This window comes from Mustela nigripes, chromosome 14 (genome assembly GCF_022355385.1).
Source record: "Mustela nigripes isolate SB6536 chromosome 14, MUSNIG.SB6536, whole genome shotgun sequence".
NCBI lineage: Eukaryota > Metazoa > Chordata > Mammalia > Carnivora > Mustelidae > Mustela > Mustela nigripes.
In genome coordinates, this window is record NC_081570.1 from 17,396,753 (window position 1) to 17,411,601 (window position 14,849).

The window sequence follows — 14,849 nt, forward strand, 5'->3', positions numbered from 1 at the left end:
TTCAAAACAAAAAGGAAAGACTCAAACTAAAAGAAAGCTTAGACATCAGCACCAACTTTGAAAAATCCTAACCCCAAATCTCAATCTTACTCCTAAGGCCCAACCACTAATGGTAACCCTAATCCTAAAACCAACCCTAACCCTAACCCTAACCATAAAACTAACCCTAAACCTAACTCTAACTCAGTTTAAAACTAAAAAAGACAGACTAAAAGATGGCAACATCTTTGAAAAAACCTAACCCTAACCCTAACCCTAACCCAGTTTAAAACTAAAAATGACAGACTCAAAGTTATGGCAAGCAGAGACATCAGAAACATTATTGAAAAAACCGAACCCTAACCAAACCCTAACACTAACCCGAACTGTAAACCTTACGCTAACCCTCATTCCAGACACTAACCCTAACCTTAACACTAATCCTAACCATTAAACCCACCTCAAATCTATCCTGAACCCCTAACCCTAACTTGAATGCTAACCCCAAGATATAACCTAACCCCAACCCTAACCCTGACTCCTAAACCTAACCCCATCCTGAAGTCTAACCCATAAACCTAACCACAAACCTAACACTAACCTCTAACACTAAACCTAACCCTAACCCAGTTTAAAACTAAAAAGGATAGACTCAAAGCAAGGGCAAGCAGAAACATCAGAAACACCTTCAGTAATACCTAACCCTAACACTAATCCTAACCCTCACCCCTAACACTAAAGCAAACCTCAACACTAGTCCTAACCATTAAACCCCAACACTATTGGGAACCACAAAACAAACTCCAGTGCTATAACTAACACCTAACTATAACCCAAACACTAACCCTAACCCCTAAACAAAACCCCAACCCAAAACCGTACCCATAAAACTAATCCCAAACCTAACCCTGACCTCTAACAATAACTGAACCCTAACCCACTTGAAAACTAAAAAGGACAGACTCAAAGAGAGGGTAAGCTGAGACATCAGCACCATCTTTGAAAACTCCTAACCCTAATCCGCATTTCTAACACTAACTCTAACCTCAACACTAGCCTTAACCCTTAAGCCCAACCCCAACCTTATCCGGAAACCCTAACCCTAACCCAACCCTAACCCTAACCCTCAACCTTAACCCTAACCCTTAACCCTAACCGTAACCGGTTGCATGAAGAGTCTAGCCCCCCCCTCCTTTTATGTAACTACCTCCAAACAGGAAAACCAGAGCAGCAGTGGGGGTACACATAAGGGGTACACATAAAGACATAGCGCTTAGTGTGGTAGTGTGGTTGACCCTGTGATGGGCTTCTCTTGGTTGTTGGGACTATTCAGTGAATGGCTGTGACCACTGCTAGATGTTCCATAATGATTCCATTCTCTGGTCTTTAAAATGCAATGGTTCTCAAAAGCACCCCTTGTATTTCTCGGTACCCTACAGGTGGCTGAATATAGAGCAGTTTTCCAACACTGAATTGACTTGTACAGCAGCAGATTCGCCCTGCTCATTCTCTCTGTTTCAGATTGCCAGAAGAATGCATTTATTTGCTTTCTGATGAATTTCTCCAATGCACTTTACATCATCTTGACTGTGAGCCTTTGTCCAAGCTGTACTGTTGCCTGGAATCCCCTTTCCACCCCACTTTCCCTACCTAATTCCTCTTTATTCTTCAGACCTCTTCTCAAACTCACTTCCTCCAGAAAGACGTCCTGGTTTGAGCCTCTCCCTAGGTTGGGTTTGGAGCCCCAGCTCTGTGCTCCACTGGCTTCCTGAATCTTACCCATCCTCATGTGTATCACACATTGTGTTTGTGTTCCCTGTTGCTGACTTTGGGGACAAAAGGTGTAACTTGGTCTCCTTGATACCTCAGCATCTGCCATGAGCTGGCAGAAAGCAAGTGCCTGGTCATACTTGCTGAATGGATGACTGTTTGGGGGAGCGGGCCAGTACAGGTGGTGGGACACCCCTAAACTGTGGAAAAAGCACATCCTAAAATGACAAATACTCGGGAATGTGACTTGCTTCTTTCCCTTCCTTTAACACCCAGGGATGTCAGAACCTGTTTTGCAGAAGCAAGAACACCAGAGGGCAGTGGGGTGTGTGCTGGGGGAGGGGAGAGTGTCCCTGGATGCTGACTCTGCAGGGAGAGAGCCTGAAAGGGGTCCCTGATGGTTCAAAGATGGTGAGAGCGAGGGGCTAAGCCCTGGCAGCCCCAGTCCTCTTCTTAGAGAAGAGCTGGAGAATCAGACTCACTCTGGGGTCCCGCCCCAAGCCTGAGCTGTGTCAATCAGGGACATTGACTTAGTGTTCCAGGTCGGGAGTCTGGATCTGCTCCCCAGCCTGCACCTGACTCCAGGTGACCTTGGTGGGTTTTGTCTCCTCTCTGGGCCTCAGTTTCTTTGTTTATAAAGGAGGCTGGGTCTAGAAATCCTCTAAGGGTCCTTGGCGTTTGAGTGGTCACTTTGGGATTGGAAACTTCCCCTGACATCCCAGAGTTCCCCTCATGGCCACTGTCAGTGACACAAACGCCAATTCATCTCAGCCTTCATTGACTCTACTTAGCGTTTCAGCTTGCTCTCAGAATGAGGAATTCCTGAAGCTTATTACATGCTTAGAAGAACACGTTTCTTCATCAAAACATTAAGGAGATCTGTGTCTCATGTTAGAATTGGGTGTCCAGCTTCCTGTGTGCCCCGGGAGCCAGGAAGTGAATAGAACATGGGCTGTGGGCACATAGACCCAGGTTCGAATCCCCACTCTGCCACTAAACCTGAGGTGTGCAGGTAGCTTAATCTCTGACCCCCAGGTTTCTCATCTGCAAAAGGGAAGGGGAAGTCTTTTCAGTGTTGTTGGGAGGATTGAACATGCCTGTGTCTCTGGACAGTCTCTGAGGAGGTGCTCTCTTGGGAGTCTCCTGTTGCAAAACGAGGAACTAAAGACCAAGGGAGGGCCTTTAAAAACCTTTGCAACAACCCGGACTCCTGGGCGTCTGGGCATAGAGTTGGGTGGAGTGATAAATGTTCTCTTAGGAGTCTGAGTTTTCCGTAGTTTCTGAGGCCAAATTCCAAGGGATGGGAGAAGCCAGGGCATTGATCCTACAGATAAGGCATTGTGGCTGGAGGGGTGGGGGGCATTCCACGACAGGTCTGGAGCTCAGAGATAGAAATTGGGGTGCGGGGAGTCTGAGCCCCTACTGGAATCTGGTTGCTGAGATGTCTCCATAGCGCCCAGAGAAGCTGAGGCTTTCTGTGGGGTCGGCTTTGTTTTGCCAGAATGGATAGGACTTGCCCTGGAGGCATCGACCCTTGGACAGGGGCCTCGCACCACCTGCTGGTGGTTTTTCCCACCACAGCAGGGTACCCCGAGATGGTCTTACCTTGAGATCCCTGCCTCGTCCTCCTCATCCACTTAGAGAGGCAATGAAGGGGGGTAAAAAAAAAACCTCTGCATTCCGTATCATCACATGCCAAGAGGTGGGGCTGCCTGGGCTGGAATGGGTCCAGGCACCAAGCAGGATTTCTTGAGTAGTGGACTTGAGGATCTGACTCACTCATTTAGAGAAAGTCTTTTTTTTTTTTTAACGCCCACCCCCCCAATTCTCATCCTGTTAACCCTACTTGGTGCACACAGTGAATGAACCCAAGGAAGCTGCAAGCAAATAGCCATTCGATCAGGTCCCAGATGATGGGAAATAAGAAGTTACAATTAGGGGGTGAAGGTACTGTGTTGTCTCCCGTGTCTGCTCCCTTCCTCACCATTTCACGCATCGAGCAGCATGGATCCCCGGCTCCCCTCCCGTCAGAGCAGAAGCTGGGCTGAGGGAGGACGGTTATTCACTTGCGACAAGAATTTAAGATGTGGGATGGTGTCATCTACTATGCAAAGCTCTGGCTACCTTATGTGGAACTGAGCCACAGCCAGCCCCTACTGACTCCCGTTCATAGGTCAATTCACTTGTTCATTCCTTCATTAATTTATTCAACACCAAGCCCCCACCCCTTGCCAGGTGCTAGTGCCAGGAGGAAAACCCTACCTTCCCTCAAGGAGTTCTTAGGATGTGACACCTGCTACCCTAACCCTCCCCTCTCCCAGCTCCAGGAACCCATGTGATCCAGCAGCCCTGCTAACCCACCACTGGCTGCCAGGTGGGCAGCAAACAGTCCAAGTGTCCCTCCAAAGGCGGCCTGGCATCCGAGGGCAGGCTGGGAGGTAACTGGGGATCACTTGGAGAGGAACTTCTGCCCTGTGTTCTGGAAAGGACCTACTGCACATCCATTTAAGGGTCAGATGCTCCGACCTGATCAGAGCTGTAACATGCATGGTCTGGTCCCTTTGTGAGTTGGCAAGGATATTCGGTTATAAGGAACTGGCAACCCAGGGAGCTGACTTAAAACTATGGTGCTGGGAAGCTGGGGACAGGGTAGCAGCTGGGCCTCAGGAATGGACGGGATCCAGGGTTTATCACTTCTCATCTCGGCAGGCCCCCGGGCTGCCTCGTTCTTGTTTCTGCTGCACTCTGTGCTCTCCTGCTCCTCAGAGAGGGAAATGGGGTCATAGCAGGCTGGAACTTATCCTGTTCTAGATCCAGGCAGCCAAGACTTCTGAATTCCATGGAGAGAGACTTGTTGGATAGGTTCAGCTTGGGTCTAGCACCAGCCCAGGCCACGGTAGGTGATAGCAATCTGCAGGCACCATGCTGGTCAGTTACCAAGCGGTCCTGGGAGAGTTGCTGGAATCCAGGAGCTTCTTCTCAGCAGACATCTACTGGAATGAGTTCAGGTTTGCCAAGCTGGCCGCAGAAGACGTTCTGTATCCTTCCCCAGACCATCGTTGCAATAGGGTGAGATGCCAGAGTCATGGGCACAGCGTGGGCTTCACTGTAGCTGGTGACCTGGGTGTTCTTCCCCCGACCTCGAGGTACTCATCTTTCTCACGCACTCAGCTCAATGGATTCCAACAGCACAGATCAAGGACTTGCAGCGGGGAGTGGCCCTCTGCATATGACTGACAGGGTTGGGGGATACATTCCCCAGCTCCTGCTCCTGGACGAACAAATCTGGGGAGTCCCACACTGAACCCCTAAAGCCCTGCTTTAGGCGGGGACTGAGCCCCAGCTGCCTAAAGCAGTGATATGTTTGTTTATGTACCTGGACAGGCTGTCTTCCCTCCCTGCCTGGCTTCCCACTCCCCTGTTGGTGCTTTCTGGAATCCCAGCACTGCTTTATATGTCCACATCCCGGTCTCTGGGTCTGTGGCTGGGGACCCAAGGCAAGACCCTTGTGGTCTAAGAGCTAGATGAATGGGGAGGAGCTTTCAAGAAATAAGACCACACACATCTCTCCATGCAATCCTGCCATTTTCTCTAAAAATAGAGCTTTTTATTTAGAACAGTTTAGGGTAAATGCCCAAGACCATTAAGAAATTATTTAAATACGATATCAACACAGAACAAAATTAGACATGGATACAAATACCTAAAAACAGTGCATAATCTCAGGGCACTAAAGAATCACAGTGTGGCTTTAGCCTAGGGTATCCCCCACCGATCCATCCAGCTGGCCCCAGAGCTCATGCTAGGCATCCCCTACCGGGTGCAGGAGAGGGCTCTGTAAACAGTTAAGGGCTGAGCGCACCTGACAAATTATAACATTAAACATTGCGCTCTTTCCTAAGGCTTCCCGTGGCTTTTTGTTAATGACTTAATGATGATAGAAGAGCTGGCATTGAGAATTACTAAAAAACTCAGCCTCTCTCAGAAATGAAATTTTGAAAGCAATGCTTAAAAAAATAACAAGGTTTAAGAAAAGAGATAGAGTGGTTCCTTCACAGAGATCTAAGACAATAGTCATGAGAGCTTTTAGTTTTTTGAAATTACTTCCATGCAGCAGCTCAGCTGGGTCCCAGACGCCCTTCTTCTTCTCTGTGCTTAGGGACGCGGACAAGCCTCAGCTCCCGCGGACATACACACATGTGTGTCTGCCTGTGTGCGTGTGTGTGCATGGATGTGTGAGTCCCAGCCGTGGTGAAGGCCTCTTGCCAGCTTTGTGCTCCTGGAAATCCTTGCTGAGGATCCCCGCACTTTGTTGACATGGCAAGGGCACACGGGTTGACCTAGTTGGCCAGAGACCAGACATCTCACCCTTATGAACATGCATAGTGAGTTGACATTTGTTTGAAACAAAAGACAGGTATTCAATTAAAAAAGTGGTTTGCTGGGGACCTGGGTGGCTCAGCGGTAAAGCATCTGCCTTTGGCTCAGGTCATGATCCTGGAGTCCCAGCATCGAATCCCACATGGGGCTCCCTGCTCCATGGGGAGTCTGCTTCTCCCTCTGCCCCTCAGCTTACTTGCGCTCTTTCTCTCAAATAAATACATAAAATCTTTAAAAAAAAAAAGTGGTTTGCTGACTTCTTAGGCCATGGAACCCCCTAAACACCCTCACATGGAATGCCATGGGGGTACATTAGGGCTCAGGGAGGCCGCTCTGGTTGAAGTGAGGGATCCTATGGCCCATGGTTCCCCCTATGACTGGGACTCCCTCCATGAAACCCAGAACTGTTTGGGAACATGGCTTGAGAAGCCCTGGAGGATGCCCTGGAGCAGATGCTCTTTTCTCGATCTTTCATTTAACGGTCAACTTTCATATTGCCTTCCAAACAACACAGCTCCATGGGGAAAATGGCTATAAGACGCCTTCTTCGGAAATGGAGAAATGTAAGTCCTGGCAGTTAAATGGCGGGGCCAAAGTCACAGAACCATGATAGTTCCAAGCCCAGCCACAAAATGACAAAAATCGTGGTCCCTGTGGGTACAGACTCAGCTCTGCTTGCCCATATGCTGGTGGGGATGGGTACCCAAGGCAGTGGCTTGAGAACACCCAGCACCACCCCCCAGGTAAGGAGAGTCCCCTTGTAGGGGCGCTGACCATACCGACTCCATCTTTGGCCCTCCGTCTTGTTCACGTTCGCTCCATGACCTCTCTTGAGGTTATATGTTCTGGGCTCTTGGAGATTCATATACATACTTTAGAAATGCCCACCAGGGCCAGGATGAGGGTGGGAGGCTTGTTTTGGCCTCCCATGAATATTTTAGAGATAACATAGATTTCCCCCTTCCTGACGTACAGGTGATGCCAGAGGATCTAATGATAAATTAGCTGTCAAGGAGGTGTGCTCCAGCCCTCTGCGTGTGCAAACCCTCTGATCTCACCACAAAGCCCTTCTGAATGTCCCCTGGCTCTATTATACCTGTGGACTGAGGCCTGGATTTTGCACACAGTAACTATGCCTCTGCACGGATTACCCTCCACCCAATCCCCCCGTCAGTGAGTTACCCTGAATAAAACTGTGCATAAACTCTATGCAGCGGCCTCCTTCATCTCCTGGTCTCGAAGTGCCCTTTCAGTTTGGGGGATGCTTTACTGCTTCTTCCTCACCTTTAACATACTCGCTGCTAGAAGATGTTGGATTCTTCTAGCATCTTCTAGAATCTTCTAGCAACTTCTACAACTAGAAGGGAAAATGGGACTTCTTTATAATTAAGAAGTCTGACTAAAGTGCTGTCAAAGACAGGGATCACAGCCCAGGAGTCCAATTCTCTGCTGGGTTGCGACCGCAACCCCAACAAAGCAGAACCCTGGAAGGTGATCATTTGGTTCTTTCTTTTCCGGGAAAGGGGAGAAGGGTCAGGGTCCCTCTTGGCTGGGCTCTGGCTTCTGAGAGTGCAGTTTCCTGACCACGAGGAGAGAGGAAGTTAGGGTAGAAGGCAGGAGGTAGATCGGAGGTGAGACCCGCTAAAAGGTGAATGTTAGTTGCTCAGAGTTTAGGGGTCACAGGTGGGAGGTGCCCAGGAGTCTTCTCAGAGCCTGGGAGGATGGAGAAGCCCACTAGCCACCATGCAGAGAGTACCAGCGATGTGCCAGGCACCATACTACACGTCTCTCTCTTGGGACCCTCAGCAACGGGTGAGAAAACCCAGGTAGAGTGAAGGAAGGTGGGTTACCCAAGGTCCCATGACTGGTAAACGTCAGAGCTGGGATTTGAATCCAGGTCATCTGATCATAAAAGGTATGCAATTCCATGAGTCAGAGGCTGGGATTTGAATAATGACTACCCTCTCCCTTCCTCTCCAACATCCCCTGCTTACTAGATCTTTCTTTACTGGGGCCCACCCAAGACAATGCATGAACTAGGAGGCCGAGACCTGCGGGTGGGGGAGCTCGGCAGGTGCCAGAGAAAGCCATGACAGTGACAAAGATGTGCTCCCATTTCCCTCCCCCCAGATCCAGGTGGCCCCATGTGGTGTCAGGACAGCCTCTGGTGTCCACTGTGACCTGACTTGACCAGTTTCATGCTATTCAGGGATGATTCTCCTAACTGGCCTGTCACTCCAAAGGCAGTGGGGGTGATACGAACACCCAACCAACCTCTGACCTCAGCCCATTCTTGTCTCCACCCCTCCCGCAGCTCAGCCCAAAGCTGGTGAGTCAAAGACGATGCAGTGGCTTCTTACTGCTCAAGGCAATTGACGACAACCCTGGGGTTTCCAAAATGCTTCAAGAGCCCTCCATGTCCTCAGCAGTGATGCTCCCAGACTCTCAAGTCTCAGTGGCATCTCGGTCCTAGGAAAGCTCAGTGGCACCAGATGTGGTGGGGGGCGGAGCTGGGGAATGGCTCACCTGGCCATGTAATGTCCCAGGGTCCGACCTCTGACCTCAGTCTTCTGTAGGCGCCCGGCCCCCCAGCTGCCAGGACTGTCATCCTCAATTTCTGATTCCCTTCCTCCTCCATCTTCACTTTCTTCTTCGTCGTCCTCCTCCTCCTCTTCCTCTTCAGGGTTGCTGTCCCAGCAAAAGGTCAGTGTGCGGAGAGAAACTGGGGGCTCCCCAGGGAGCAGATCCAGCCCTGGTGATAAAGAGCCCCAGCTGGCCCAGGAGGAGAGGTCATCTTTCCGGGGATCTTCCAGGAAACTCAAGTCCTTGGAGAATTCAGGCAGTGGGAGGGTCTCCTGACACCCATCCCCACCTGGCCGTTGGCCTGGCATCTTCTTGGCCAAATAGCAAGAGGACTCAGACTCATCCCAGGGGGAGGAGCCCCCCGCGCTGGCCCAGCTTCTGTCTGAAGCATCGGTAGCAGACCAGCCTTCGACCTGGACAGGAGGGCTCCAGGTGTCCCCTGCCTCAGAGTTTCCCGGGATCTGGTGCTCCTGCCCTAGGAAGGAGGGTGGTTCAAGGTAGGGCTGAAAGTTGACATTGGCATCTGCGTCCTCCTCATCGTCCTCCTCCTCAGCACTGTTCTTCTCTGGTCCGGCCTGGATGGTGGCTGGGGTCCTGACTCTGGGGCTTGGCTGGACCCTTCCGGTCAGTTCCTTTTGGGGACAGAGGGTCAAGGTATCCAGGGGCTCAGGACCACTGGGATGAAGGGTTGCCACGGGGTATCTGTTTCCAGAAAAGTCCTGATTTGGGGAGGGGAGAAAAGAACAGAAAATCGGGCTTTCCTGAAGGATGGGTTCTCCTGACAACAGACCCAGAGACAAGGAGTCAAATGTAAGTAGTTCTTTTGGGAAGTGATCCCAGGAAACACCAGTAAGGGAAAATTCACTAAGGCTGGGGGAGAGCCACCAAGAGAGGCTGTTGTCAGGCAAGTTACCCCTAGGGGGCAGCTGGAAGCCAGGGCAGCCCATGTAACTCAGGGCACCATCAGGTGAAGGGTGGGAAGAGTGACAGTGATGTTGGTTCCCCAGCCAGCCACGTGCACGGGCGCAGTGGACACCAGAGGCCAGAGGAAGCCCCCCAGGGCAGGTGCTGGCTGCTGGAAGCTGAGTGGTGACTTTCCATGTGATGAGCAGATGGAGGGGTGTGGCAGAGCACAGAGATGTCTAACACACAGCTTGTAGTTCAGATGGGTTTTCCCTGCAGGTCCCAGAGCTAGGGACTTTGAAAACACTTCTGGGCGGCAGGTACCCAAAATCTATCCTCAAAGCCATCCTGACCCCAGGGCCCACTGAGCTGCACCTACAGCCTAGCCAGCCTCACCAAGCCCTCATTTGAACAAGTCAGACCCTTCTGACCTCTTCAGGCTTTCCCCTGCCCCATCTTCTAAGGGAGTGACTCGGCAGACAAGTGAGGAGATTCCGGGGTCAGCCTGGGCAAGACACGCCCTTGGTTAAACTGTGAACTCAGTGCTGGGATCCTTTTAAGATTTCCCCTTCTGGCACCACCCTCTCTCCTTCCCACTTCTGGGCATCCCTCCTGAGTCCCAAGGCTGGGGTTTCTACTCTCAGCACTTGACAAATCTATAGCAGAGAGGATTTCACTATGGGGACTTAAGTCTCCCTCCCAGGTATATTTGCCATTTGAATTTGCTGCCAAAGGAATGAATTACTAATGGTGGAAATTTAGACGTGAAGATAGGAGATTTTTGCAGTCTGGACTGATATTCTATCTGACTCATGTCTTTAAGTGCAGCCCCATTTCCTTATTCTTCAACAACCCTCCCCCTCTGTTGCACACGCCCAGTCTTGCCATACCAGGGCCCATGGCATCTTTGCCCGCTGAAACCAGGGGTTCTCTCTGAAGCTCTTCCAGATCACAAAGCCTATGGCAATGACCAACAGCAGGGGAAGCAGAAGTGGTAGCAGCACCAGGAATGCCCAGTTGGCTCCTAAGTGAGGAAAAATAAGAACTACAGAAACTGGGTGGCTCAGTCGGTTGAGCATATGACTCTTGGTTTTGGCTCAGGTAGTGACCATCTCAGAGGATCATCTCATGGGATTGTGCTCAGGAGGGAGTCTGTTTAAAAGATTCTCTCCCCCTTTCCTCCCCCTGCCAGTTTGTGCACGTGTGTGCACACGCACGCTCTCTCTCTCAAATAGATAAATCATTAAAAAAAAAAAAAAAAGAACTGCAGAAACAATGACCATGGCTCCTATCTCTAACTGTATGTGTGCTGCAGGCTTCACATGCATTATCTTGTGTAATTCTCATAAGAGTAAACCCGTCCTACAGACTATGGAAACTAAGATTCAGAGAGGTGATGTAAGCTACCCAAAGACACACAGTGAGTGCAGTGGAGCTGGGATTCTAATCGAGGGGAGTCTATTTCCGGACTTAACTTAACGGACTTAACGCTCTTAACCACCATGGGATGGAGATAATATGTCCCGGGGTGGGGGGGCGGGGAAGTCCTCACCTCTGTATCACTCGGCACTCACCGGGGGCATCCAGGAAGAAGCAGGTGGGCTTGGAGAACTCGCTGTATTTAGGATCACCAAAGGTGTAGATGGTCCTGGCGCTGAAGCAGTAGTGGCCGCTGGCGGCCGGCTGCAGGGGGATCTGCACTGGCTGGCCATGGGGGGTGACTGGGAATCGCGTCTGTTTGGAGAGATAGCAGGGGCTGTGGGCAGACCTGCTGTGGGGACAGGACAGGGGTGGGGAGGATACACCTGGGATCCCTGCCTCTTCTTTCCCTGCATTACAGTCTAATCATGAGGAGGCAACATTAGCTGGTGTCTTCTCCACTGAGTCTTAAAGTAGAGAAGGTGAGCACTCAAAATCGCCCTGTCCCTCAGGGTCATCTTTGTGGGCATCCCCCTGCCCGCAGGGACTGTAGGTCCCCATTTTGGAGGCCAGATTCCTCAGGCTTCCTGCCCTCAGGGCCTCCCAATGTATCCCGGGGGGTAGGGAGCATCTCGGTCATTCGGCCATTACGGACCCAGAAAACTCCAGGGCTGCCCTGCCCAGTCCAGCAGCCCCTGGTCCAAACTGAAATGAGCTCTGAGTGTAAAATCCACATCGGCTTTCAAAGACTCTGCAAAAGGCATGTGAACCTGTCAGGAACTTTTATATTATTTACATGTTGAAATGATAACATTTTATTGGATGAGATGAAATATATTATTAAAATTAAATGAACTTGTTTCTTTTACATAATTTAATGAGGAACATTTAACATGACGCCCGTGGCTCCCACTATATTTTTACCCAAGGGTCCTGGAGACAGGGACCGTGTCGGAAGATCTAGGGTCCAGAATATATGAGCAAGTGGTCAGGAGTGTGAATGTTGGGGGGTTCCATGAAAGAAAGAAAGAATAAAAGAAAAGGGGTCAGTAAACTATAGCCCATGGGTCAAATCTGGCCTACCATCTTTTTTTTTCCCCTGCACATCGCATTTCCCTGGACCACAACTATGCCCATTTATCGACTCGTCGTCTGTGGCTGCTGTCCTGTGTTACAGGTAGAGTCCACTAGCTGGACAGACCACGTGACCCTCAAAATAAGAAAATATTTGCTATGTGGCCCTTTACGGAAGATGTTTGCCAACCCCTGCCATCAAGCAATGCGCACAGACACACACACACACGTGCGTACATGAGAAACTAAGTCTGAAGCTGTATATTTGTGGTAGTCTCTGGACACTTGTAGGTTCCTTCCAAGAACGTATCTGTGTTTTCTGATTTTTTTGTTGGTGATGAAACCAGTGGCTTGGCAAGCAGGCCTCCTAGGGCCTATCATATTTCAATCAGCTTTCATTGGACAAAAAGGGTTTCATAACTTAAAAAATATATATTGGATAGAAAACGGGTGTGCTGTTACTACCTATAATGTGCATGGGCAGGACATCTTATATTTGCCTTCTTAGGTGGAGAAGGGCGGCTGCGGGGTGGGGGGATGGTGCACAGGCCAATCAGGGCCTGACTACAGAGTCAGGGGTGACTGCCAGGAGTGAGAGGTATGTGGGGAGGGCTTCCTGGAGGAGGTGTGCAAAAAGTAGGCAGGCAGGGTGAGAGGTACTGGGGTTTGGTGGGGCAGTGGGGGAAGGAGGTCCAGCCTGGGGGGCAGGAAAGGGGCTTTTTACCTTGTTCTGGATTCCTTCCTTCCAGAAATCCACCTCATACTTCAGATCCGGTCGGGGCATGCAGTGGGGCAGCTCATAAGTGGCATTGATGCTCAGGACCTCCTCTGTCCGAGTGACTACCAGGGTGGGTGGGGCTGGCTCCACTGGCAGAAATGGAACAGGACCTGTCAGTATCCATCCCCCTGCCTCCAGGCAGGCCTGCCCCTCCCCCACCCCCTGCCCCTACCCCCCAACTCAGAGAACACTCCTGAAAAGGCAAAGTGGCTCTGGTGTTTGTTAAGCACCTACTATGCCTCAAGAGCCTTAAAGTCATTTTATTTCAGCTTTGCAGTGACCCTGGGAGGGAGGCATCACTATTCTCAACATTCGGAAGGGCAAACTGTGAAATGAACAGGCCAGGCTCACAGCTCACCTGCCTGGAATCCTGCTGCCCCCCGCACCTGGGTGCCTGCCCGTACCACGGGTCTGTCAGAATCCTGTCCCCTGGCACTTCCTACGGTTGCTGACACATCACCACAAAGAGGGTGGCTTAACACAACACACAGGTGTTACTTCCCAGTTCTGTAGGTCAGAGTCCGGGGACACTGATACCAGATGAAGCCCTGAACAGGAAGCTGGAGGGAACGGGGATCTTGACCTCCAGGAGTTGGAGGAAATTAGGAGGCAATGAAATATGCAACTATCAAAACTCAAGGGAGTGAGTGACCAGGGCCCCAGCCGAGGCTGGCGAAAGTCAGGAAGGCTCATTCCGGCTTGGGGGCGTGCTGTGGGAGAGTCAGGAGAGCTTCGGGGAGGAGGAGGAGGCAAACACACAATTAATAATAATAAAAAAGTAACCTGTATCTTTCCTTCCACCCGGCTCGCTTCTCCCTGCCCCCCAACTACTGGTTCGTCCTTGGCTCGTCCTTGGCTCTTCTAGCCTGCCGGGCTGCCTGCACGCCTGTCTTACCAACCAACACTCCCTTCTTTCTTCCTGTTCCTTTAGCCTGTCTTCCTGCCTTCAGGCTAGCCAGCCCCCTGCCTCCCTGCCCCTCCTCCTCCCTACCCTCCCCTTGTTTCCTTCCTTCCTCCTTTGCTTCCCCTTTCCTCCTGTCCTTCCGCCTCTTCCCTCTTCCCATCCCCCTATCTACCCACATTTCCATTCTTCCGCCTTTCCTTCCTGTCCTCCGGCTTCCCATCCACGCGTGATTCCTTTCCAGGTAGCCTGTGTCTTTCCAGGCAGCCTTCTTCCTCCCTTCTCTGCTGTAACCTCCCGCTCGCCCTCCCTTCTCCCCTTCTTATCCACGTACCCAGCCAGCTTCTCTCGTTCCCAGGTTAGCTCCTCCTCTCTACTATCCCTCCCCGCCACCTTTCATTCAAGCCCTTTCTCCTCTCTCCCCAAGCCATATTCTGCTCTCACATATTTTGAGAAGACGGGGCAGCCAGTTACAGATCTCAGCTCCGTGAGGCTGTTCTCTGCATATTTCTCTTCTTCTTACTACCCCTCCTCACTCTTGGTCTGGTGCAGTACCATGACCAAGATTTTAGAAAGATCCAGATCCTCATTCCATCTGTAGCCCTCATGAGCTGTGTATTCTGGCAAGTTCCTTAGCTTTTGTGAATCGGACTTTATTATTATTTTTTTTAATGGGTTGATGAAAAGGAACCCCACAGGTTTGTCATTAGGATTAGAAATAAAATACACTGGGAAGAGAAAAGTACTCTCCTGGCTCAGTGTTAACACTGGCCATTTCTGAATACGGCGCCCGTGGGGGATGCTTTCCTCTATTTTTCTCTCCTCTCCCCCGCTCCAATTTCTACAGTGCACAGAAGTTACTTTTGAAGCTGGAATGTGAAATTTGCTTCTTTTTTTTAAAAAAGATTTTGTTTATTTATTTGAGACAGAGAGCACAAGTGGTGTTGGGGTGCGGTGTGGAGGGGTAGTGGGAGAGAGAAGCAGACTCCCTAGCCCGATGCAGGGCTCGACGTCAAGACCCCAAGATCATGACCTGAGCCGAATGAAGATGCCTAACTGGCT

At 50.7% G+C, this 14,849-nt stretch overlaps 1 protein-coding gene across 1 annotated transcript in view; it reads right to left on the reverse strand.

The window, feature by feature from the left end:
• Positions 1-5,327: 5,327 nt before the first annotated feature.
• The window catches only part of IFNLR1 (interferon lambda receptor 1), a 30,903-nt gene continuing 21,381 nt past the window's right edge, over positions 5,328-14,849 (reverse strand). The window contains exons 5-8 of the mRNA XM_059376348.1: positions 12,833-12,975; positions 11,190-11,349; positions 10,506-10,639; positions 5,328-9,431 (exon numbers count right to left, since the gene is read on the reverse strand). Of these exons, the coding sequence (XP_059232331.1) occupies positions 8,652-9,431; positions 10,506-10,639; positions 11,190-11,349; positions 12,833-12,975 (1,217 nt within the window). The 3' untranslated portion in view covers positions 5,328-8,651. The remainder of the gene's footprint in view (positions 9,432-10,505; positions 10,640-11,189; positions 11,350-12,832; positions 12,976-14,849) is intronic.